General features: G+C 36.0%; 1 protein-coding gene across 14 annotated transcripts in view; it reads left to right on the top strand.

Moving 5' to 3' along the window:
- PPFIA2 (PPFI scaffold protein A2) overlaps positions 1-23,650 on the top strand; it is a 296,261-nt gene that overhangs the window by 128,705 nt on the left and 143,906 nt on the right. For 2 of the 14 annotated variants that reach the window (XM_085222042.1, XM_085222028.1), the window contains exons 1-2: positions 6,100-6,173; positions 7,193-7,310. The exons of 9 other annotated variants lie outside the window; for them this stretch is intronic. In XM_085222042.1, the coding sequence (XP_085078168.1) occupies positions 7,290-7,310 (21 nt within the window). In that variant the 5' untranslated portion in view covers positions 6,100-6,173; positions 7,193-7,289. Of the gene's footprint in view, positions 1-6,036; positions 6,174-7,192; positions 7,311-23,650 lie in introns of those variants that run through there. 3 more of the 14 variants (XM_085222036.1, XM_085222054.1, XM_085222058.1) reach the window with 3 other exon arrangements.

Genomic DNA, 23,650 nt, shown 5'->3' with positions numbered 1-23,650 from the left:
ATAATTTGAAGGGCTACTCTTTTTAGAAGTGGGATTTTATGTTACAGGTCAACTATTGTATAAGCAGAGTAATGGCAGTGTACATCCCGAAATTGAAATATATCACAGTTACAACAGTAGTGCCAATTTTTATTAAGGGACTGCTTGGGTAGTCAGGAATATAACTTGGTGGACTTTGCAGTGTTATGTGATCGCTGGGCTTGATGTTCTTGAGGGACTTTTCCAATCTAAATTATTCTGTGATTCTATAAATAAGTGTGAAAACTGTGAAAAGGACATTCTCGGTCCTTTAAGTGTGTAAATTTATGTGATATAATCTTCATTCTGTGTTACATTGAAAACTGATAACCTTGTTTTCTCTTTCTGGTGAAACTAATCCCACTTGGAGAGACTGCCTTTGCCCACATGGTGTAAATAAGTGCTCATGACAGACTCCTTAGGAAATGCTACCAAGAAACCTTAATTTTTATTTATGACTCCCTTTTTAGTCATAGACATGGCATTCTCCTTGTAGAAGAAAACAGAAGAAGAGGTCTGAAATATGTTCTGAAGAGAGTCTTCTGGGGATCTGACATAGAAAGGCAAAACCCAGCATAGAAAAAGAACTACAGTTCTTTAAATTAACTTCCAAACTTTTTGGAAACAAAAGACATTTTTGTTTATGATTTTCAAAAGGAAGGACACAAAGACTTATCAAAGACCATGTTCCCATTCCCTGTATGGACATGAAGATGTCTCTTATTTCCCTCAGTGTCAGTAACGCTGGGAAAATAAGCACCAGCCTCCATAGTCTGAGCTTTGGAAATGTAATAAAAGAGACATATATCTAGGGAAGAGTCAATCTGAAGGTACATTAGAGAGAAAGTACATGCATCCGAATTTAGTTTTTTTTCTTAAAAAGAGGGCAATTTGGAATGGAAGCACTCTTTTTTCCCTTCATGTGATAAAATCTAGATAAAATATTCAGAGATCTGCTTGTTGCGAAAAAAATAACTCATTCTTTTTTTAAATAAAATTCTATAAGAAGAGTATACGTCAGATTTTGAAACACAGTAAACTGTTCATTTTCCTTTGCACTTTTCAGCATATAAAATGTATGTGTCTGAGCATCACATTCATGTGCATGTCTATAATCAATCAGCTGAATAGATGGAGGAATGTCAGCCTTGCTTGGCATCTGCTGTATGCAGATCGTGCCATGCAACATTATTATAATTAAGGTGGGTGATTGTTTTAAATGGTAGAATTACACAAATAAATCCAATTGAGTTTTTACCACAGGAATTGAAATCAAAGTCCTGTAGGCCTAAGGGAGCTGACACTGTCCAATTAAATGAAAAGCATGTCTAATTCTAAACGGCTAACAGAAGCATAATTACCATGGATAATTAGAAATAACAAGATTTGAAATGAAAAATTACACTTTATAATTCTAATCCTGAATTCATTGTACATGAATTCAATAGCGAACCCACACATAGCAAATCTCAAGATTAAAGGACTAATCGGTTTTTATCATTTTCTCTTGAGGAAGCAGAAAAATATGTGACTAGCTGGCACATACACACCCACATTTCTTCTAATACCCCAGCTAAAAACAACTGTTAAATAGAATACAGCTAAAATCTTGCTTACGGCATGCTCAGACCTAGACAGACCCAAACTTCAGTACCACCTCAATCACAGACTTGTGATACTACACCTCTTCTTGTTGATGGCTGCAGTCTGGGGAATCTCTTCACTGAGATCTCTTATCTGGGATTTTTAGGAGGCATTATCAACTTACTGAAATGAAATTGCTTTTGATAGAAAACCAGGACAAGTCAAATTAAGAGTACGATGACTTCACTGTGTTACTAAAATTGCATATGCTGACATGGACTTATTGGGTGCTGTCCATGAGCATAAAACTAGTGAGGAACAACGTACAGGTTGTATAGTGCTACCAAATGAAACATGCTTAAACGCCTTTTAAGACAAGAGACATACGATCAAGAGTGATACTTTATCTCCCATCACAGAGAGTAATCTTGGCTAAGGACTGCATTAACCAGGTAATTTTACAGTGGGCTTATTGATCAAAGTCAGTATGAGGTATCAAACCACTTATAGCTTATACTTTGCTATGTTTTATACAGCAAATGCTCATTAGCAATTGGTTTCAGTGCACCTTGTCTGTCTTCCATGGCAATCTTGATCCCATAGCACAGTTCTTGATTGTAATACTTCTTTCTTTCCTCCTTCCTTCAAATAGTAGAAATAATCTTATTATTCCTGAATTTATGTTTAAATTCATCTAGTCTTTTTCTCCTAGATTGCTTAACTTTCCATTTTATGTTATCTACATAATCCATTACAACAATTATGCAAAAGACTGTATATTTGATCTTGAAATGTTTATATATAGCTTATCCAATTAAAAATAGCAGAAGCGGAATTAATCCTTACAGCATAACATAGTTACTGAAATGTAGTGGTGAGAAAAAAAAATAGTCATACATCTGTAAATAGACCTATAGGTACTACTGGACTAAATTTAACTCTTTTTAGACCCAGATGTTTTTCTCCTTATTCAGAGGAAACATATCAAAGCCATCAGTAGCTATTACTGTGTCCAGAGGCAAGGAATAATTAGATCTCAGTTCTGTGGTGCTCTGTGCATGGATCATAGATCAGAGTTTATTGTATTAAGGAAAAATACCTCGAGGTTACAAAATCAGAACATCAAAGAACCTTCACGTTGGACAAAGCAAGTCTCTTATTTCCCACTCTCGTGGATAAAGTATTATTAAAAAATGCACTTCATTTCTTTTTTACTCTTTATTAGAGAATATATGAAATATTTGCAAATAAACTATTACCTCCTCTTTCATAATCAGGCTTCCCTTCTAACCTCTACATTTTGACTGGAGTGATATTACCAACAGGGCTCCAGTGATATAGTGAATGTATCTACTTATGTTAAAAAAAAAATAAAAAATTACCTGAGCTTTCAGTCCATGTAGAAAATCATCTTCATCTATAAATTTTAAAAGCAGAGTGTTCTGGTGAAGTGGGCTGATATGGTTATTCACCCAGCAGCTGCTGCAGGATAGAATTTTGTGATATTTGGTCTAAAATTATTCCACCTAGCCAGGCTGACTGGGCCACAGCTCAAGCTCCTGGCCCACTAGATACCAGGTATGCTGTTGGCACAATCTCCTTGGTGTGGGCACCACTGCTCTCCTACTTTCTCTGTGTCCAGTAGTGGTTATTTTGTGTTCCACCTCCACCCTTCTGAGAACACTGACTATGAAGCCATGCAGGTATTGCAGCACTGATAAATTTCAACTTCCACTGGCCCAGCAAAATGCTGATTTAACCAAAACAATACAGGAGTTGAATATGCTCTTGCACAGAAATTGATTAGAGCTAATCAGACATCCTCTTTACTCAGAAATGTATGATTTAAAAATGCAGCACCCTTCCTCTCTTTTCTTCTTTAAGCATATCATTCTTTTGCAGAATGGGTCTTCAGCTTCTCTTCTCAGCAAATGATTTTTTCTTCTCTTAAACAAGTGAAGAGTGTCTTCATTTACAGAGTAAACCTTCTTCAGGTGGTATGTTGATTGATTTCACTAAGTCATCTTCAGGTATCTGTTATCTGTCTCCCACTTCTCTGATACCGAGCTTTGAAAAACTTATTAAACTCAAAGAGTTGCCTATTTATAGCTTTGTAGTATTCTTATTAAATCATCATTTTGCACAGAAGTGAAAAAAGAAATCAGAAAGTCTCCCTCAAATCATTTAGAATTATTAAATTCTACTTTGACATGCTTCCAAACTATCACATAACTGAGGAAAGGGTGAGTTGTTGGTTGCTGGTAGAAGGCACTATTGTACCTTTTGTTGCTGCTCAGAATTCTTCCTGTGATTTGCATCTTTAAATACTTCACTGAAACAATCAGCAAATACTTTATTTCTGGTAAAAATTTACTTCACTGAAATATTGAAATGATGCTATATGAAATACTGCTGAAGTGTATAGCTACGTGTTAATTATCATACAAAATAACTTGTAATAGCCTGGAAAAAGCATTTCTTTTTTTTTGCCCATCTGTTTTTTTTCATGTTTACATCCTACCTCTGCACTGATTCTTCTTCAGGGAAGTGACTGTAGTGTGCACCTAAATGCCTGCCACAGCTGATCAAAGATGAGTTTTGCATATTCCTAGTGATTCAAGAATGCTGCTTTTTCATTCAGTTGGTCAGTTACTTGCAGGTAGCAGAGGTCAGCCTTTGAGCCATAGCAGAGCTTTCTCAAGAAAGCAAAAAAACCCTGGAAACTTCCACCTCACAAGCTATTGGCTCTGTGTCTTTCCTGAATCTGACTTATGCCTTCTATATATCCACGCCACAACCTTATTGATGCTGTGTATTTGTCTATATTTGTAGAACACCTGTCAGCTGTCCAAGATCTGCCAGGCCTTTGGGCAGTGAAGGGTCCCATCCTCTGCATCCAGTGCTAGGAGTCCTTCACTGAGCTCCTGCAACTTTGCAACTTCTTGAAACCTCATTCCCTCCCCTCTCCTACCCCCCCCCCCCTTCCCTTTCTTTCCCTTCAACATTATATTTCTTGCACTAGAAGTCAGGTTGTCTATGCTGATGTATTTTCAGACTTTTTGTGCCATATAAAAAGTAGTAGTGGTGGTTACCACTACTGCGAGGCTTACATCTGGGGAAGACTTCTACAATGCAAGTCATCCTGCAGGCTCAGTGAGGCCTGGAGAGCTTTTCTGAAGTCCGCTGCACAAACACTATGGAGGAAGCATTTGTTTTCATGGGTAAAATTCAACCCCAATGAACTTGTATGATACTGTACAGTAGGTATGGGAGTGTATACAATGGAAGAGAGCTGACTGACTTTCTGTGTGTAAGCAGATTAACAAATTTTTGCCTAAACACAGTCTCTTGGTGGTCCAGAGTCAGTAAGAGTCACTTACTCTGGGACATCTCTGCTACTAGAAGTATTTGTTACAACCTAACCACCTTTTCAAGCAGCTGATTAAGAGAAATATAGCAGTAAATTGGTCTGTTAACTCATGGCTAGGTTTTATTTTATTTGAATACTTTCAATGGCTTTAGTAATCTAGTTTCCTAATGTAGTTTTATTTGATCTGAATGTGCTAATAAGGATTCTTGTGTCTGAAGACAAGGGAAAAGTAGACAAAAAGTGATAGTAAGGGAAGAAGATAGTTATGTTACCTATGTTTTTCATTATGAATGTATTAGTGTTTTTAAAACCCATTGGTAAAGCTGAGTAAAGAATGTACAAATGTTTTGTGGAGTGAAGTCTGCATTTGCTGTTTATTAATCATCAACACATGCTTGGAAATGAATTATATGAATAAATGCTGTTTTGAAAGTGATTTATAAAGATTGAAGCTTTATGATCATCAAAATACATTAGACATCATTAATTCATTTGAATATGATGAGCTTCTGAAGCCAATGAGATTCCTTCTGTATAAAATGAAATACATTATCTAGTAATTAGCAAAGCTAGGCACTGTGAAGGTTAGCACACAAAAAAAGTAAAACAAACAAACAAACAAAAAAAGTAGTATGTCAAGAAGTTATGAAAATAAATTCATTTTTTCAATTTCATTTAAGCAAATATATTTTTGATAAGGATAAAAATACCCTAAAAGAACCTGAGATTTATCTAACTGACTTTGCACAATTTACAGTGAGCCTATCCAACTTCAACTTGTTATCAGCACCCAAAAAAATCAAGAAAAAACAAGACCTGGCTATAAAAAGTTAGGCAGAGCTAAGCATGAGACATCTTAAACAACTACTAAAAAAGAGTCTGATAGAAAAAATACCAGCCTTCCAAAATATATAAATATTAGGCAAATAGGATAAAATTATGTATGCTTAATCTAAATATCGACTTCTATTTTTTGTTGTGTATGGGAACTGTTGAATCATGGCCTGAACCTCTGATTGATCACCTGAGGCAAGCAATGAGTCAGCCATGGGAGCACAGGTGAAGGCAATTTAATTGTGTGACCAGAAGGGGTGGAGCTGGGCTGCACCTCAACCCATTTAAGAGCTGACTGCTAGTGGGGAAGGATCTCTCTCTAGAGATTGCTCCTCTTGGATTCTTCTTCTGCAAGCTCAGGACACAAGTAAGCTTTTCCATTCTTTTCTGATTTTCTGATTATCCCTTTCCAGTGTGATAATCTTTCCAGCTACATGCTCTCTAAAGACCAGCCTAGCTTCTCTGTATACTTGTCAATTATACATCTGTGTATTTGTTGGTTATACACATTGTAATAAAATACCAAAGCAAATAAAATGTCTTCTACTAGAGAAAATTTAAGCAAAAGTATTTTGAAAAAATAAAACTAAAATCCCTTTTATAATTCTTGAATATTGTTAAAGTTCTTAATGCATACTGAGATAATTCCTCTGTATCTTATAATAACAAGAAGTTTTATCTCAGATTTCTTAAGAAAATAAATTACTCAGTGCCTTCCATATGTCATTCCTCATTGAATAACACCTACATAGCTCATGCTGCAATACTGTAGACTGCAGGGATACTCAAGATTGAAGACAAGTGATCTGACTCAAAAGGGAAATAGAAATGTCTTGAAGAATAATCTGGAATACTTTTTCTTTCCTCGTGTTTATGTATTTATATGAGGAAAGACATACATTTTCCATGTGGTCAGAAAGTTATTTTTGCTTTTTAACTCTTTTTTCATTTTTTTCTTTTTGAAGCAGGGAGGAAATCCTCTCTGCTGCCCCTTTCTGGGAGCAGGAGGTTATGCTTGTCTTTTGGGAGTGACAAGCACTGTTTCTTTTTGGACTGACACAAATGGCATAGATTTTCAGTCAGCTGTGAGATGGCTTAGTAGATAAATGAATTACCCATGATGCTTTCTTTCACTGAGAAGTACCCAAGCTTTCAGATGCTAACTAATTCAACAGTTAAAAATGACCATTCTGAAAATGTAAAATGCTCTCAGCTGTTGATTAAGAGTGAGACTTGATTTGTTTAAGGTTAAGTAAATGCTGTACTAGCTTTTCATTATATAAGGAAGAGAGGGATTTTATTTCCTGGGATATTGTTTCAAGCGTCTGTAGTGATCCATAATTTATAGTTAGACTGTTTTTTTTTGTTTGTCATTCTTATTGTTAGAAAATCAAAGAGTGTGGTAATGCTCCAACTACACTGAGGCTTCCAAAGTAGGCTGTCTGAAGTCCCTGAAGTGCAAAGCTTGGGTGCAGTTGTGTGAATGGAGCACCAATGCACAGAGGTAAAAGTTAGCTAGTAAGCAACGAGCTTGGTTAAGAAAATGCAGGGTTTTCAAATCCAGCGGATGAACTATCTACCTGCCATGTAATCCTTGAAAGAATAGGAAGGCTTTGTGTGTGTGGTAATACAATACATACAATGATTTTCTTGCTAGCTCTAGGTATGCGTGCCTTACACCTGGTTATTATTTCACATGCACATTCAAAGAAGTTGTAGCTTGTCATTTAAACCTTGCTCTATATTAGAATTGTACTGCTTTTTGTGTCTGGAGTGGCTCAGCATTTTCAAAGTCTTTATTTATTAAACTAAGATCTGAGTGAAGTCTCTTGAGGCTGTTATTTTTGGTTTTGTTTTGCTGTCTTCTGTTACTGTTATGTGCAACTTTGTTGTATGAAATAAAAAAACTCCTTGTTTCCTTTTTTGACAAGAGATTAGCATCGTCTAGAGTAAAAAAAAAAAAAAAAAAAAAAAAGCTTTGAATGAACTTCTGCTGCTAACAGTGAGGAGGATCCTAAGCTCCAAATCTTTAAACTTTTTATGCAAAGGGTCAGTGGGTATTTTTTAAGTTAACTAAACTGCTGCAGATTACCGTAGCCAACAACCTCACATAACTGAAAAGGGCAGACATATGCTTTAGAAAAATGTACTCCAATTGAGTAATTGGAAAGGAGTGCTGAGTAAAGAGCTCCAAAATGCCATATGAAAATGACTGCAAAAAGTTGCATAGAATGTCTCACAATTCTAGTTGGAATTTAATGTGCTAAATAGCATAACTTATGCATCATAAACAATATTTCCCCTAATTTCTTTGGAGCGCTACTTCTTAATTATAAATAATATATAAATCATATCTGTTAGAGCCTTGGGTTAAACTATAATTGAAATAAGTTATTGCTGAATTATCTAGGTAGCTAAAATAAGTATCAAGATAATGCTACATGTACATATAATAGAACCTGTTTCAGGTAGATTTTAGAAAAATTGTTATGAAATCCTAATTTATCCCTCTTTTTCTAATGGCTTCACATGGATTTATTGTAATCTGATTTCAGGTACTATCACTGGGCATACTTAACTGGCAGTGATGTTTTCTTCCAACTTCCAGTTGGAATGAGCAATTGTACAGTATTGCAATTACTCAAGGCCTTCACAAATTATTTCCTACTCCTGCATGCACACCACAAAATTGTTCAGACCACACTGCATCCCCAGTGCTCTGGAATGTTGGATGTTGGAGAGAGGTGGAGGTGGGGCTCTGCAAAACACCTGCTTGATGAAATGCCTGCTCATGTTCACTGTATTCTTTATGAATTGTAGACAAACTCGGGCATATGTACACTGTATCTTGACCCTCTTGCTTCTTTATCTTAATGCATGTGTACCAAATAAAATACAACTATATGCTGGTGAAGGTTCTTGAATTTTGGTAGGGTTACATTCAAGTTGTTAATCGAAGTGCTCTTCTTCATCAGAGTTCCCCTATCTCCTCTGGGGGGAAAGAATAACAGAAAAACAACAACAGGATCGCGAGTGTGAATATAACTATCTGAATGGTTCTAACTTCTTCAGAAAATACTCAATTCAAATTCTCAATTTTAGAGGCATGTGGTGCTTTTTTTTTTTTCCCTCACAGAATGGAAGAACACTTAAGCTTCTACTGTGTTTCAAGGAGCTGAAGTGAGTTTTACTATACAGCATCAGGAATTCTATTCTCAGCCTCCAGAACTCCTGAGATGTAGCCTTAAATAGGCAGGGGAAACTCAAGGCTGCCCTCTAATGGCACTTCCTCCAATGATGCAGTGACTTCACAGCCAGCCAACACCACTTGCTAACTGCTGCACTGCAAGTTACACAAACCAGTTCCAGTCATTACAGCTCTCTTGTATTTCTGCTGCAATTTTCATCAACTGAACAAGTCCATAGCGATCTTAACATTTCTGATTTCATGGATGGGAGAAGAGTTTTAACCCTTCGCAATTGGCTTCTTAATTTATGAGGTAATAGGCTTCTGAAGTTAATTTCATTTTGTCAGTGCTGTGCAATTAGAGAACATCAGTGGAAGGATTGTGACTGTTACTTTTCTGTACCTTGATGCATCAGCTGGAGATCATTTCTAAATTAGGGAAAGAACATGTCTGGGGTCCTGCCAGAACAGGTGCACCTGTGAGCAAGATTTAGAAAGGGCAAAAGAGAACCTAATTCACTGCAATCTTGCTGTTATGCGTTTTTGTTTGTTGGTTTGATATTTGTTTTGTTGGTGTTTTTTGGGGGAGAGGAGAGGATAAGGAGTTATTTAGGGTTTTTGAGCTTTGTGAGAATGGGAAACGTCCCTTCAGCATGCATTAAAAGGGCTTGTTTCAGCTTCAAAATCAGTAAGATATTCCTACTTCATTTTGTTACTTTAATTAAAAAAAAAAAAAAAAGGAAATAATTCAATGCAACTGAATATGGCATTGAAAAAAATCATGGTGATGCTGGCTGATAGCACCAGCTTTTTAACTACATAGAGAAGTGTGAAGCACATCACCCTCCCCAAAGCTGCCTGTTGGTCTGGAGGAGGCATACTAGACAGAGCCAAGGCAGAAATTCAGGAGCAGCTGTGTGCTCCCTCAGAGAATCAGCAGCATTTCCAATGAGAAGCTGCTCTAGAATTTAGTTAATTCACTTGTTCATTCTTCTGGAGGAACAAAGAGTGCACAGCACTGTGAGCTGAATAGAGCTGTGTTTATGCTGTGCTCACCTGCAGTAGCTGTGGAATGAAACAAAGAATAGTTTGGAAGTGCAGACCTGTTTGTGAAGAAACAGTATAATTTTGTAGAGATGAGAGAACCTGTCCTGTGAATGCTTAATCCTGTGTGGGACTCTCCCGCCTTTCCTTCTTTTCCCAGCTTCTGGGGGATTATAAACAGTGTAATTATTAGGAGATAAACTGCAAACTCCTGAAACTCAATATTGTGCACTGTGAGTACTTCTGAAGTTTTCCCTGAATGAAGATCATCTGATCAAACTGTTGCAAACAGCTGATGTAAGTTAGATTTCTCGGGATATTGGAGAACCATGAACTTCTCCAGGAGTTCAGTCTGATGTGCTTTGTGCTCAGTGTTTCAGTGAGATCATAGAGTCATAGATTCATAGAATGGCCTGGATTGAAAAGGACTACAATGGTCACTTAGATTCAACCCCCCTGCTATGTGCACGGTCACCAACCACCAGACCAGGCTGCCCAGAGCCACATCCAGCCTGGACCTGAGATGAGAGGGTGGTATTTTGCACTGCTTTCACAGAGTGTTTGATCACTTTCTTGGTAATGAGGTAGACAAGCTTCTCAGGACCAAAACAGGGCCCACCTGCCCTGGGAATGTGGCAGCCTCTGAACCTGCAGTACGCTACCCTCTCCCATTACCAGAACTTCGCCTCAGGGTTCTGCTTTCCCCTTTGCATTGCCAGGATATTTGCTGGGCTCATTTATCCACTATTGTAGTAGAAAGCAGCCTTGTTTTTTTTTTTTTTTTTTTTCCTGGCAGATTCTGTTACAGAGGAGTATAATAAGTAGCAGAGGTGCAGGACAAGTGGTCAGCACCTTGGTAGAATGTGGGACCTACCCTTGTGGATATGTAGGCCAGCTTGTTACATCTCCTGAAACTGTTCTGAGTTACAGAAGTGTCACAAGATCACCTCAGCTGGGGATGCAGGGCAGTTTGGTCTCCAACTACGGACTGTGTGCAACTAAGTGGAATTGGTATTCCCCTCCCCAGGCAGTCAGAGAGCTTGTTTGATTCTGTCTTTGGCAGTCTTGTGCTCTGCCACTCTCTGAAGTTCATCACCTCTTTCCAACTTACACATGTTCTCAAACCTCTAAACTTGTGCGATTCATCAGGTTGTTGAAGCTACTGTTTGGGATGGTGTGCAGAAATCTTGATTATTCCCAACGTCGTTATAATTGGCTTTGTGAATGATACTGTTTAAAACTTTAAAATAATTACAGAGTGTAATTTACACTTTGAAAGAGCTCATAGCTCATCATAGTGAATGAATAATACATTTACTTGACCTGAAGCTTATTTCAGTTTTGTACACTGACACAGACAGCCTCTAATAGCTTTTATACTCTATGCAAATTTTTATATCACTGAGCTTTGGGGTAGTTTTTGGTCTTGTTTTCATGTCAAGACTCCCTAGAGGAAAAAAACTGAAAAGAATCTGAGGCGCCTTTTTAAAATTACAAAGTAGACTCCCTATCCCTAGCTCAGACTCACAGGTCTGAAATCAAATGATAATGAAACTATCTTGTTAGTCTTCCTCTTATACGAGCTAACTGTGTTCTTTATATGTAACTGTTTTTAGCAGAAGATAAACTACTAGGACTTCTCAAGTGCATGACTTGAATGGATGTATTTTGCATATCAAACCATGAATGCTGATATTAAAAAGACCATTGGAAATCTGCAGTTACAGAAAAATAAAAGAATAAGAAAAAGCTTTCTATAACTACACACTATAGCATTCTGTAACAAGATGAAGGCAAAACCTGTAACTTCCCTTCTCAAATACAAACATAATCCATAACTAGATCTCCCTAACACCCTAAATGTGTGTTTATTTCATAGTAGAATGCCTGGAGGTCCTGTTTGTTCATTTTGAATATTTCATTAATAGAATATTATTGTAATACATTCTTAGCCTACTAACAGTCAGTTACACCCATATGTAGAATCTACATATGAACCTACATGTAAATCAGAATCATGAGCATATTTTATGCCATTTTTGTAAACCTAAGCTTCTAAGTTTGATATTCTAGGGACACGAGGAAACTTTCAATTGATCCAAGCCTTGTTTTTAATTTCCAGAATAACAGTATTTAATCTAAAAAACAAACAAACAAAAAAAAAAACAAAACTTTTTTACTGTAGAATTCTACATATTCTCTGCATTTTTCTTAAATTGACTTTGGAATAATTCATTTCACTGCAGTGAATTAAAGGAAATCTATAACTTGTAAGCACAAATTCAAATTTTATTTTCTTTTGTTAAATAATTTTTGTCCTAATGTATTCATTTCTGTGATTAAATAATTTCTGCCCAATATTTCTGCCATAGTGTAATAGAAAAGTGATGAGCACGTCTTTCTCTATCTGCTTGTGAACTAATAATCAGTTTTTATTGAAGAGACTTTATTTTCTCCTTTCTCATTAATATACCTCACTCTCAACAACAAAGCTCTTAACATTCTGAATTTGTGCTTTCTGACATATTGTCAAAAGTAAATGGTAGGAAGTATTAGTCTCTGTAGTTTAGCTATCAACGCATTGGGTGGGCAGACATGACTTATTATAATCTTTTTCATTCTGATGCTTTTGTTAAAAATACTAGCTCAATCTTTACTATACATTTCCCTTTTGGTGTCTATGACGTGAATACACTACAGGTCTTCCTATTATTTCTAGATAATTTGATGCGAAAACAACAGGTAGGACTGTGTGTGAAATGTGTTTATTAAAGTATATCTGAATGCAAATAAATGCTAATTTGTGAATAGTTTATTCAGTATTCCTATGTTTTATTTGCATGTACAGTATAAGCAAGCTAGATGTAAGTATTTCTTCACTGAAGGCTTAATGTAGAATATAGCTGATATTAACCGTAGTAAGCATGATTTGGTCACCACACACTATCCTTCTTCCTTGTTCAGATATAACAATATATTTTAATTAAGGAAATGACTGTGAAAAGAAGGAATGAGACTCCTGGATGTTAAGACTGAACTAGATCAGTGTATCCATGAGAACATAAATAGATCTGTTATGATACCTCTCTAACATGAAAAAAAAATGTTGTATATTTATAGATTACATCTCCTGAATGGATATATCTGGCCTGAGACAGATGGGCGAGTGGGCACTCTGTACCAGCTGTAAGGAGACAGACATTAAGCAGCCAGATCTTGTCTCCACTGTTATTGGCACATCTTGTCTCCGATCCTAGAAAAAGTTGCAGTTCTTAACCACATATTTTCAGTTGCTAGCTCTAGCATATAGTTGTTTTGCAGAAAGTCACTTTTACACTTTTATTAAGTGTTTTTCATAGGCAAACGAAGACCATTGTTCACAGACACTCAGAACAGTATTTATAACTGGATATTAAGAATAATATATTAAATGAGGGTAAAGACGCAGTACATTATTCAATGATTGCTGCTGTAGCTTTGTGTATGGGCTCCAGAATGAGTTTAGAACATTACATGCCTTTAGTTAGTGCTATATATACACATGAAGTGTATATATATAATGCTTTATATATATAATATATATATATAATGCTTTATAATACACATGAAGTGGTAATTCTTCTACTTACATTTAGATACTGTTAACATCTTCATGTTCAATATATAAAGATATTCTACGTTAATATTAAGACTGTATGGAATAACATAGTGGAACTATGGTAATGATTGGAATATAAATTTATATTTTGTTCTCTGCTGAGGAGGTAATAATCTACCAAATGCAATTACTACTAACAATTACTAGTCAGCGTGTTTTAAGGGAGTCCTGGGTCTCCAAACTGCCAGTTTATCTGACCAGCTAGCCTATGGAATGTGCTATTAAGCCCACCATTGTAACATGTTGCATATCTTCCTCAACAGGCAAGCAAACACTTAGGGAAGGGGGATGTTGTGGGACCAGCAGTGCACATGCTACTTAGCGATCCATCCTTTTTCACTTATTTGTTTTACTATAAGAAAACCTTTTGTGTTCTAATATCATTAGAATTATGAAACGTTTTAGTAGTGATTAAATTTCTTCAACATATTTCTTAAATGAGGCATCTCAGAATTTCCTGTTTCATCCCATTCTCTTTCTTGCATAGTATATGATCAAGGCTGAACTATGGAAATCAGTGCTCAGGATAACTTATCAGCTTTGCTATTGTGAATCTGATTGTCAGTATTAGGGGAGGAATCGTTCACCTCCTGAAAGCTTGCTCTGCTTGACATGATGTAGGAATGCATTTAGTCCCTCAGGTCTGAAGTCAACCTGTTATAAGAAAAAAGATAGCTTTGTTTTAATGATCACAAAGAGTGCTTAACAGCATAACAAGATTGCGGAAAGTGAGAGGTAATAAATTAACAGAGCCATTCCTGCCCTGCTAGTTATGTCTGAAATTATCCCAATACTCATCACTGTCAATAGTTCATTGTGATTTCAGTTATTTATTTGGTAAGATTAATGAAGCATGAATCTGAAGTGGACTTCAACTTTGTCTTTTCTAAAGACAAAGAAGAAATGGTGCAGAGAAAGTAATGGACATATTAAATAAAAATCATACCTTATTTTGTGATGCTTTTTAGAAGGCTTTTTCATGCACTCCTGCAGCCCGCTTTAGTTGTTATGTGCTGGGTGTGATGCTGGAGATAATAGTACCTTGTAACATAAAAGTATTTTTAGTACTTTGCTTGAAAGTATCAGTTGTTTTTTCTTGCCAGGGAAAATCCAATTGAGAGAAACAGGTAAAAAGTAGACTCAGATTTTCCTCCAGTAATGATAGGAAAGGAAGCAGCAGAACTGGAAAATAAATAGAAGAACTAAGGTGTTTGTCTCCTATGCTAGTGTTCACTTCTGTCATATGTTGTAATGTCCATTAAGTATCCGATGCCTTGGTAAAGTTTGTGTTCTTCTGATACCTCAGAGAGCAGACCAGTCCCTCAGCCTCACTTGAGCCGCTGAGTTCAGTATATCTTCGTCCTTACGTAAGATGAATGAAAAACCAAGTCAAGTTGATACTGAGTGCATTTAATGCATATTCGAATACAGTAACTTAATCCAGAGCATCTCAGTTCTATCAAAAAAATGTTCTGTCCACTTTGCAGTCTCTGAAAACCTTCAATGTTGCAGGTTGACCTGGGATTGCAGGGCAAGGAGATCTAAGTATGTAACATTACTCTGGCTGCAAGTTTTCCTTCACCTGGCCTTGAATAGGAATGAACAAGGTCCTTGTTTGGTCTGTTTTGCATTTCTGCACTTAATTGGGCAGATACTTCTACACAAGTATTGCAGGCTTTGTGTGTCCCAGCTGTCTCCCTTACAAAGAACAAGGGTGGCTTCCTGTGTCACAATGTCTTGCTGCAATACTGCTGTAGTGCTCAAGTTTCTCTGTTCAGGTGAGGTAGTTAGAAACTCATAAAACCAAAAAGGCAAATGATACCTGTGAGTAAGTTTGTTTAACTTCAGATTGGTGTTAACAGATAAAGACCTCTTAACATCACAGTTCAGATATGATAAGGTATGATACAATAAGGTATCACAGACATAAAGATTTTCCTAATGAGTAGGCATGAAATAAAAGCAGTTTACATCAACAAAATTAACTCAATCCCCTTTTGAACACTGTTAGAGTGGTTTTCTTTTTCTTTCCTGCTGTTATTACTTCTAATTATCCATTTCTTATAGTTATTAGAGTAGGTTATGTGTAGACTCGGTTATTGATTCAAAGGTAACTTATGTTTTTGTTGAAACGAGATAAAATGTTTACTCTGAAAAGAAATCCTGCCCACAGCACAAAAATTAGCTACTTTTGCACAGTTATTTCCTCCACTTCTCCAAGTCACTGCTATCAAGGGTCTTCAGGTGGAAGATGGAATGAGAAGTGCAGCACTGCTTCATTAAGAGAATATAATAGGGCAAACAATGCTGAGGGAATAATGGAGTCCCAAAGATAGGCCTTATAATGTTCTTGTATCATCATAACTTTCCAACTTTCAGGCACCTAGTTCAGAGAGATCCAGAGTTCAAACAGAAGGCTGCTTTTCAACACAAATTGCAAAGAATGTCTTAATTTTAAGAAGTATTATTGGATGTTTCTGAAGGAGGACATTCGCTTGAATACCTGCCTATTTAAGCTGAAAAATAAAAAGAAATTTTTCATGTGAAATTTCAGGAAGTGAAAGAGACCAAAATCACTAGCTAAATTTGGCCTTTTGCACTCGCAGTATTGGAGTGTGGGTTGTCATAGCTATATTTTTAAATAATCTTGAATTATCTCTGCTCTGTGAAGGACATCTGTATAAACAACTCCTTCTCACTGCACTGATCTGTCCCTTGCACACATTCTGAATCATACACATGCACTTCAGGGATAACTATTTTTTTCTCTGTTTTTTCACTCCTCTCTAGAACTGTAATATCAACAACACTCTAGGGAAGGGAAGTGCAGTTTATTCCACCTTGGACTGCATCACCATTAGCACTACTTCCATTCTCATTTCAGAACATTAATTGCTTGTGGTGACCAAGACAAAAATTACTATTTTTTGACTTCCAGATTCTAATGTCAACCTGCACGCGGTGCATCTCTGCCAATTTTATTGGTGTTTGCAGAGTTTTTAGTCACTTTTTTTGGTGTGTTTTTGCCCTAATCCAGCACTTATTTTGAAGAAAGTAGAATTTTAAGTAGCCTTGATAATCTTTGCCACTGTTGGCACTCATACTTGAGGATTTGTTTTTTTTTTAAGCAGTTTTTATACGAAATGTAAATTAAGTCTATGGAAGTTATTTATAGTCATTATGGCCACACATTTATGTATTCTGGGTAGCTTGGTTGAGATGCATCACTTTCAGTACTTCTGGACTTTGTACAGGAATTAAACTGTTCTTGTAGTACTGATACTGTTTTTTGTTCTCAGACTTCAGAAAGTCCAAAGAAGTCTTTAGGAAGACCACTGTTGCTCAAGTTTCATAGTTAAACACAAAAATTCAAAAGTAGTCACCAACTTGAGAATGTTTACTTTTTTTAATACTGCATACTCATCGAGAATGTGGAAGAAAATTACATATTCATCTTGTTTCTTACTTTGATACTATCTGCATTAATACCAAATTAAAAGTGGATTTCAGGAAGTTAAGCCTTCAGGAAGATTTTCCTTGGGAAGTCCTGCAACTATATTCCTATTTACTTACTTATCTATATGTTTAAATAAAATAGAGATATAAAACTGTATTTATTAGTAGCTTATCCCTTCAGAATCTGATAGAATTGAAAGACTTAAGTGATTACAAAGAGAGGATGGCTAGGAAATAGATGGTTATTAAATATCAAATCTAAATCTGTCATTTTGTTTTAAACATAAGAGGGTTAAGTAAGCTGTCAGTAGCACTGTTCAATTAAAAATGGCTCATCCTGTAGTTTTGCTATTGAAGTGTGCCTATTTGACTTAATTTTGGAATAAAATTGTTCTGTTAAAGATTTTTGTAACAGCATATGGACAGGGCTTTATGTTAGTCAAGCAGATGCACACCAAATTCTAATATGGGCTTAGGGAGATACCCTTTTAACAATATAAAGACTTAACCTATATTCACAGCTGGGATTTTCATGAGGGCTTATCCAGTGAGGTATTAGTGACCACTACCTTGCAGCACATTAAATTTTTTTGTCTTTGGATGTGTTCACATAAGAAAACCTCAAATGGCAACAACAAAGTTTGTCAAATATCCTTTTTGTTCAATTTCTTTATTCATAAATATATGTACATCCAAATCAAATACAGGCAGTGAACAAGTACTATGAGTGCATTCTGTTTAATTCAAATCTATGCCAGCTGTCAAAAAGCCTTTTGCCCAATGTGTTTTCCAGCCCTTCTCTAAATGAATCTTGAGGAAATGATGAGTAACTGATATGCCTATGTATCTTATAAATAAATTTGTTAAACAAGGTGCCATGCTTAAGCTTCTGAGAGAAAGAGACGTGGTCATGGGACACGTGATGTTAACATGCTGACTCCCCTTGACTTGAACTTCAGTTATTCCCCTGGGAATATATTTGGTTTGCTGTGCAAGTATTGTACGCAAAGTGTGTACCACCCAAAAGTATATGTAAATTAGATTAGGTACTTTGTTGAGGGGTTAGAAAACTCTAAATCCTTAGGCAACATGGACAGCATAATAGGAAGCAGGCAGGATTCACCAGTTTTCATTGCTAAATCTCTTTTAGACATCTCAAGAGAATATGAAGTGCTTTGAGTACCAATGCATAGGAGTCATGAACCTAATAGGAGATGTCTCAGATGTTTGTTTCTGGGCAGAATGATTTACAGTATTTGTGGAAAAGATGGACTGATGTCACAGAATAGCAGCCACTGGCTGATTAGAAATGAGAAGAAAAGATAGTTATATTTTAACAAAAAATACACGGTGAAATTAAGGCACAGCCACCCAACCCCCTGTCTTGAAAATAAAACTACAGTTTTGATGACAGATCTTTCTGTTTATGCAGATTAACCTTGTGCAGTAGAACTCTGGGCATAATGTTTTCAGTCTGATTTGTAAAATAAAGCAGATATTACCTTTAAATTTAGATTAAGAGGTTTTAGTGTAGATTAATTATGAGTTTTTCTGAGCTTTGAATGTGTGTCCAGAGAAGGTACTGGATGTGTTGGGTAGCATAGGCATAATATATACAATGTAGTGGATATTTTTATCTGTATTATTTCAGAATTACTCTTAGAATCTACGCTTCCTAAAACTTTTTTCTTCATTTAAAGTATCGGATTTTGTGCTGAGAAATAAAATGGCACTATCTGGCCTATTTTCAGGTTTAATACATTTAATACAGCAGTTCAATGCATTTTGATTTTTGGTGGCAGAAACCCTTGTCTGCAAGCTGGATGCTTATACAAAGGACTCTTCCTATTTTAGTCCCTGTCCAAACACATTCCTGTGGTCTGCAGTTATTTAACTGCTGCAGAAATGCAGAAGTGAAGCTTTCTGAAATAGGCAATTGGCCAGCAGTAATCAGCCGTGTTCAGAAATGCTGCCTGCTGCTCTGCCTCTGTCTCATGATTTTACAGATCACTAATCTGCAGGATCATTCTTAATCCATTCCTGCTGGCTTTCATTTGTAAACATTTATTATAAAGTTATACCTCATATAAAGACTTTGAACTTACTATAATATTTGTAAAGAACGTTTTTATACATTCAATACGTACAATTTCTACTATTTTTAACATCAGAATTGCTATATGTTCTCTGTAGTGTATAAATCTTCAGCAGTAGTGATACTATTTAGAAAGTCTAATGAAGGATGAAGTCCCATTGTTGCAGAGAGAATAGAAACTTAGGCATGGCTCCAACGACTGCAATGTGTAACAATTTGATACACAAAATTAAGAGCCTGGAAAAGAGATGTAAAAGCAAAAGACAATACACTACTTATAAGGCATGTAATGCTTATTGTACTTGCTTTAAAAACCTGGAACATTACTTGCATTACATGTTTCGCAACTGGATTAATTAGCAGTCAATGTCTCATTTTCTAGAACCATAATCTGTACTCTAAAAGCAACAGTTTAGAAAAGACAAAATTCTCTTAGCCAGCAGAAGCTCATTTTAGAAAACAAAGAATAACAGAAGTTTTATGGCATATTGAAAAACATAATGAAGCATCAGCAGGTGAGGATGTCACACTTCATAGCTATCCACCAAGTATTAAAATGTAGTCATCGTTCTATCTGGTTTTCAAAGTGTAAGTCATCTTTTTCCATGTGGGTTTTTTTAGAATTGAGAAGTGGCATGGAAATGGGTATGCATTCAGATTTGTAGATATCATATTATATCACATACAGACACTTTCAAAATGTGTTCCTGGGTTTCTTCAGTCCAAGTTCATTTGTAAGTGATTTTTTTTTTCTAAACCAGCACATCATCCCAAGAGTGGCTTTAGACTGTCAGAATAGTGATTAAAGCACTGTATTCTCATGTATTTGGGAAAAAATATCAGATCCGAAAGGTTATCTTTCATCACCTTGTGCTGACAACATCAAAAGTTTTGGATGTCTAGAAAAGCTAGTGCATTGCTAATTCTACAGAAGAGTCTGTGTTCATTTTGATTCTTGTGATGATAGTTTCATTAGTTTCATCTCTCTCTTAAAAGAAAATAACAAACTGACAGTACTGCTGCTAAACTGAACACAGTAGTGCTGATTCTTCTGAAAATTACAGAAATGCCTTTTCAATAAATCTCAGGCACAAAAAGATTATGATTAGACAATAAATCAATTATTTGAAAGAATTTTTTTTTACAAATTCCTGTCACAATTTTCAGCAACACTGTTTCAGACTTCCATTTGGTTAGGCAGATGTGTTGAGCAAAAGAACGAATGTATGTGTTATCACTCAGAAATTTGAGTATTTCACAAAGCTCTATTTTGGTAATTTTGGAGTGGAATTAAATATTTATTTCTTAAAGTTGTTTATAAATGATTTCCTGTAATTAAAAGATTTTGTGAACAACTTCTGTGATTTATATTGACAATATCAGATTTCAGGATGTGTACAAGGCTAATCATACATATCAAGAAATAAAAATAACAAAGTTGGCTAGTCTTATATGATTGAGAATGTCGTGATTAAAAATAACAATAAAAATTTTGATTGTAGTTACACTAATTATATTCCTGAACTTAAAAAGTTTCTTCTTTCAGTTCTACGGAGCTGGTCAACTTGCTCTTGCTGATCTTAAGTATGACATTATTCTTTATTGACATCATTCAGTGTTTTTTTCCAACTTCTTAGTATTTCTGTTGATACAACAGGATTTCTTTGGTCAGGTTTTTCTTTTAGTTTTCCAAGATGCATCCAGTAACATTAAAAGGGAATTTTTGGAAGGCTTAAAGCCAATTTTGATGTTCCAGGTTTTACAAGGGGGCTCTTTATCAGTAAGCAACATGGTTTTGAGAACTCAATGTCTGAATCTTCCACTTGAACGAAGTATTCAGTTCACGTTCTCTGAAGTAGTTGGTTTGATTGCCTTACCTGCATTTGGAATTGAGTTCATTTGGAGCAGCTTTCTTGAGCAACTGACATGGCTTTATTTTGCACAGAATGTAAGGATTTAGTGCTCGTATTCCAAATGACTTCAAAGTTCAGCAGAACTTGCTCAGAGCAATAGACTTTCAAATTGAGATGCCCTTTTAATGACAGCTATAGGAATCATTTCATACTTAGAGCATGTGTGTGCAAACAGAACATTAGTTTGTAACAGGTAATGCTGTCTGTGAAAGGAAGTAGTTAAAAATGAAGCCCTTTTTCTAGTGTGTGTGTGTGTGTGTGTGTGTGTGTGTGTGTGTTAAAACTGAAGCCCTTTTTCGTGTGTATGTGTGTAAAAACTGTCATGTATTCAGAGAGGAGGAGAACCAGGTAGCACTTGAAGCCTATGGGCTGAATGCATGAACTGCTGGCTACTGACATAGGCCAATACATACTGCTGCCAGGATACCAGGTGATAAGAAGCAGATAAAAACTTGGCAGTTTCCTCCTTAATGTCTTCTGGTGAGTACTGCTGCATATTAGCAGGGTATTCTTGTTTTCCTGCTGTGAGAGTTAACAAAACTTCAGCAAAGTGTAAACACTGTGAAAGAAAAATTAGCTATCCCATCTGCTTTCCTCTGACTAACATTTCTTCCATCACATGTTTAACACTAGGCCTCTGATGGAATTATAAATAGATAGCTACAGAATAGCTCACATCTCTTCATTGACGCTCAGTCTTTGAGACTTACAACCACAAAATCATTGGAGTACCAGCCACAACTGGCATGCAGATAAAAATCTGATTGTCAGTAAATGTTCCAGTTGCACAGTTTGTGTATCTGTTCTTACTGGGAAAATACTTTTCGGGAAATAAAATTTGGAGATAAAGTGATGAGGCTTACATATATGGGAGAAAAGAGAAGGGTTAATTTAAATTCCACAACGCAGCAAGAGGGAGAAGGTTTAATTTTTTCTGGCTCTCACAGCAGTCTGTCGCTGCAGTATTTGATCACCTCAATCACCATAACAGTGACAGTGAATAATTGATCTTTTTGTTTGGCAGCACAGCAGAAAAAATGAGAGTATAAACCATTCCACTCTGAACTTTTAGTGCAATAATTTTTGTTTTCTTTCCTATTAATAGAAACTCTGTCAGGGGGGAAAAAAAAAAGTTTGATTTCAAAGCTGTTACTTTAAGTAATTTAAGTAGACTACGGGAAGTGTGATATGATCCCATCTTATCTGTTATTTTAGTGATTGTGACATTGATCCTAGAAGATGGCACTAGCAATCAGACTGTTCCCTGGCCTGTGTTGATCTCCTGGTTTTGATACTGAGCCATTATGTACACACCAGTAACAACTGAGTCAGTCAGATAGAGGAAGCTGTTATTGTAGAAAGTACACAAAGTGATCTGAGAGTCACAGATCTCTCTTCATAGGTAGTTAAACCATATGTAAGAGGAGAAAATCCTATAGAAGGGATAAAAGAGAGGAGTCCAAATATTTTTGTGAAATTAATTGCTCAGGCAATCATTTTAAATGTAGCAGAATTTAGTTCCTGTCCATGTTCTGAAAATAGAAAAGACCAAATTTGACATGAGTTTCCTTCCTACCATATGACTCCTAGCTATGCTGTGTGTTGGTTAGGAGGCCTCTTATCCTATAGTGGAAATGTTTTGAAGTCATGAAGGCAGTAGCAGACAGACTCTTGCAGGGTGACAGTAAAGGACAGAAGACATGTGCATGCAGTGTTAGTGCCTGATAGTTTGATAACCACAGTCGTAATGTTATAATCTTCTTCCCTTTCCTTATAAATAAATAACAATATAATAGTGCCTAACATAGGGTTTCAAGTATATTAAAGTTTTTAAACCTTAATAGAAGACCCAACCCATATTCACAGATGTGGGGAATTGAAGATACACAACCAAGTACACTCTCTTAAATATCCATCTAAAGTGTCTTAGTTTTACGTTAGGTGTGGAGTTGTCTCAGACCTTGTGTTGGTATAGATTCTGCAAATATAATAGCTTCAGAGATATTTAAAAGATGGATGAAACAAAGTATGTTTTTAAAACACACAGACCTGAAATTGTAGCTGTTACTGCTTTAAACTTCTAAACTTCTTGTCTAGTTGCAGGAACACTTGGTTATTCATCATACTATACAATATTTAATTATTCAGTACTACATAGGGATGCAAAATGTTTAGAAAATAAGCTTTTCCTTACAAATGCTTGTCACTACTCCCATCGTTATATTTGAGACAACTGGATGTGTAAAACCATAAAACTGATAAGATTGTACTGAAGGAAGCAGAGCTGTTCTCAGCTAGAAAAGGTAGTACTTCTAAGTAAGTTTGCATGACACTTACAAATTAAGACTATCAAATCAGAGCATTTATTGATCTAATGTATGTGTCTCTTTTCCACAACAAATGCTGTGATAATGACTAAAACAGTCTTCTGTCTCATATATTATTAACCACCTTCCTGTTAATTATGTATTCCATCAATGCATGTGCATAA

This window comes from Meleagris gallopavo, chromosome 1, assembly GCF_905368555.1.
Source record: "Meleagris gallopavo chromosome 1, MGAL_WU_HG_1.1, whole genome shotgun sequence".
NCBI classification, from domain to species: Eukaryota; Metazoa; Chordata; class Aves; order Galliformes; family Phasianidae; genus Meleagris; species Meleagris gallopavo.
The sequence above is the reverse complement of the archived record's forward strand: the minus strand, read 5'-3'. Positions and strand labels throughout refer to the sequence as shown.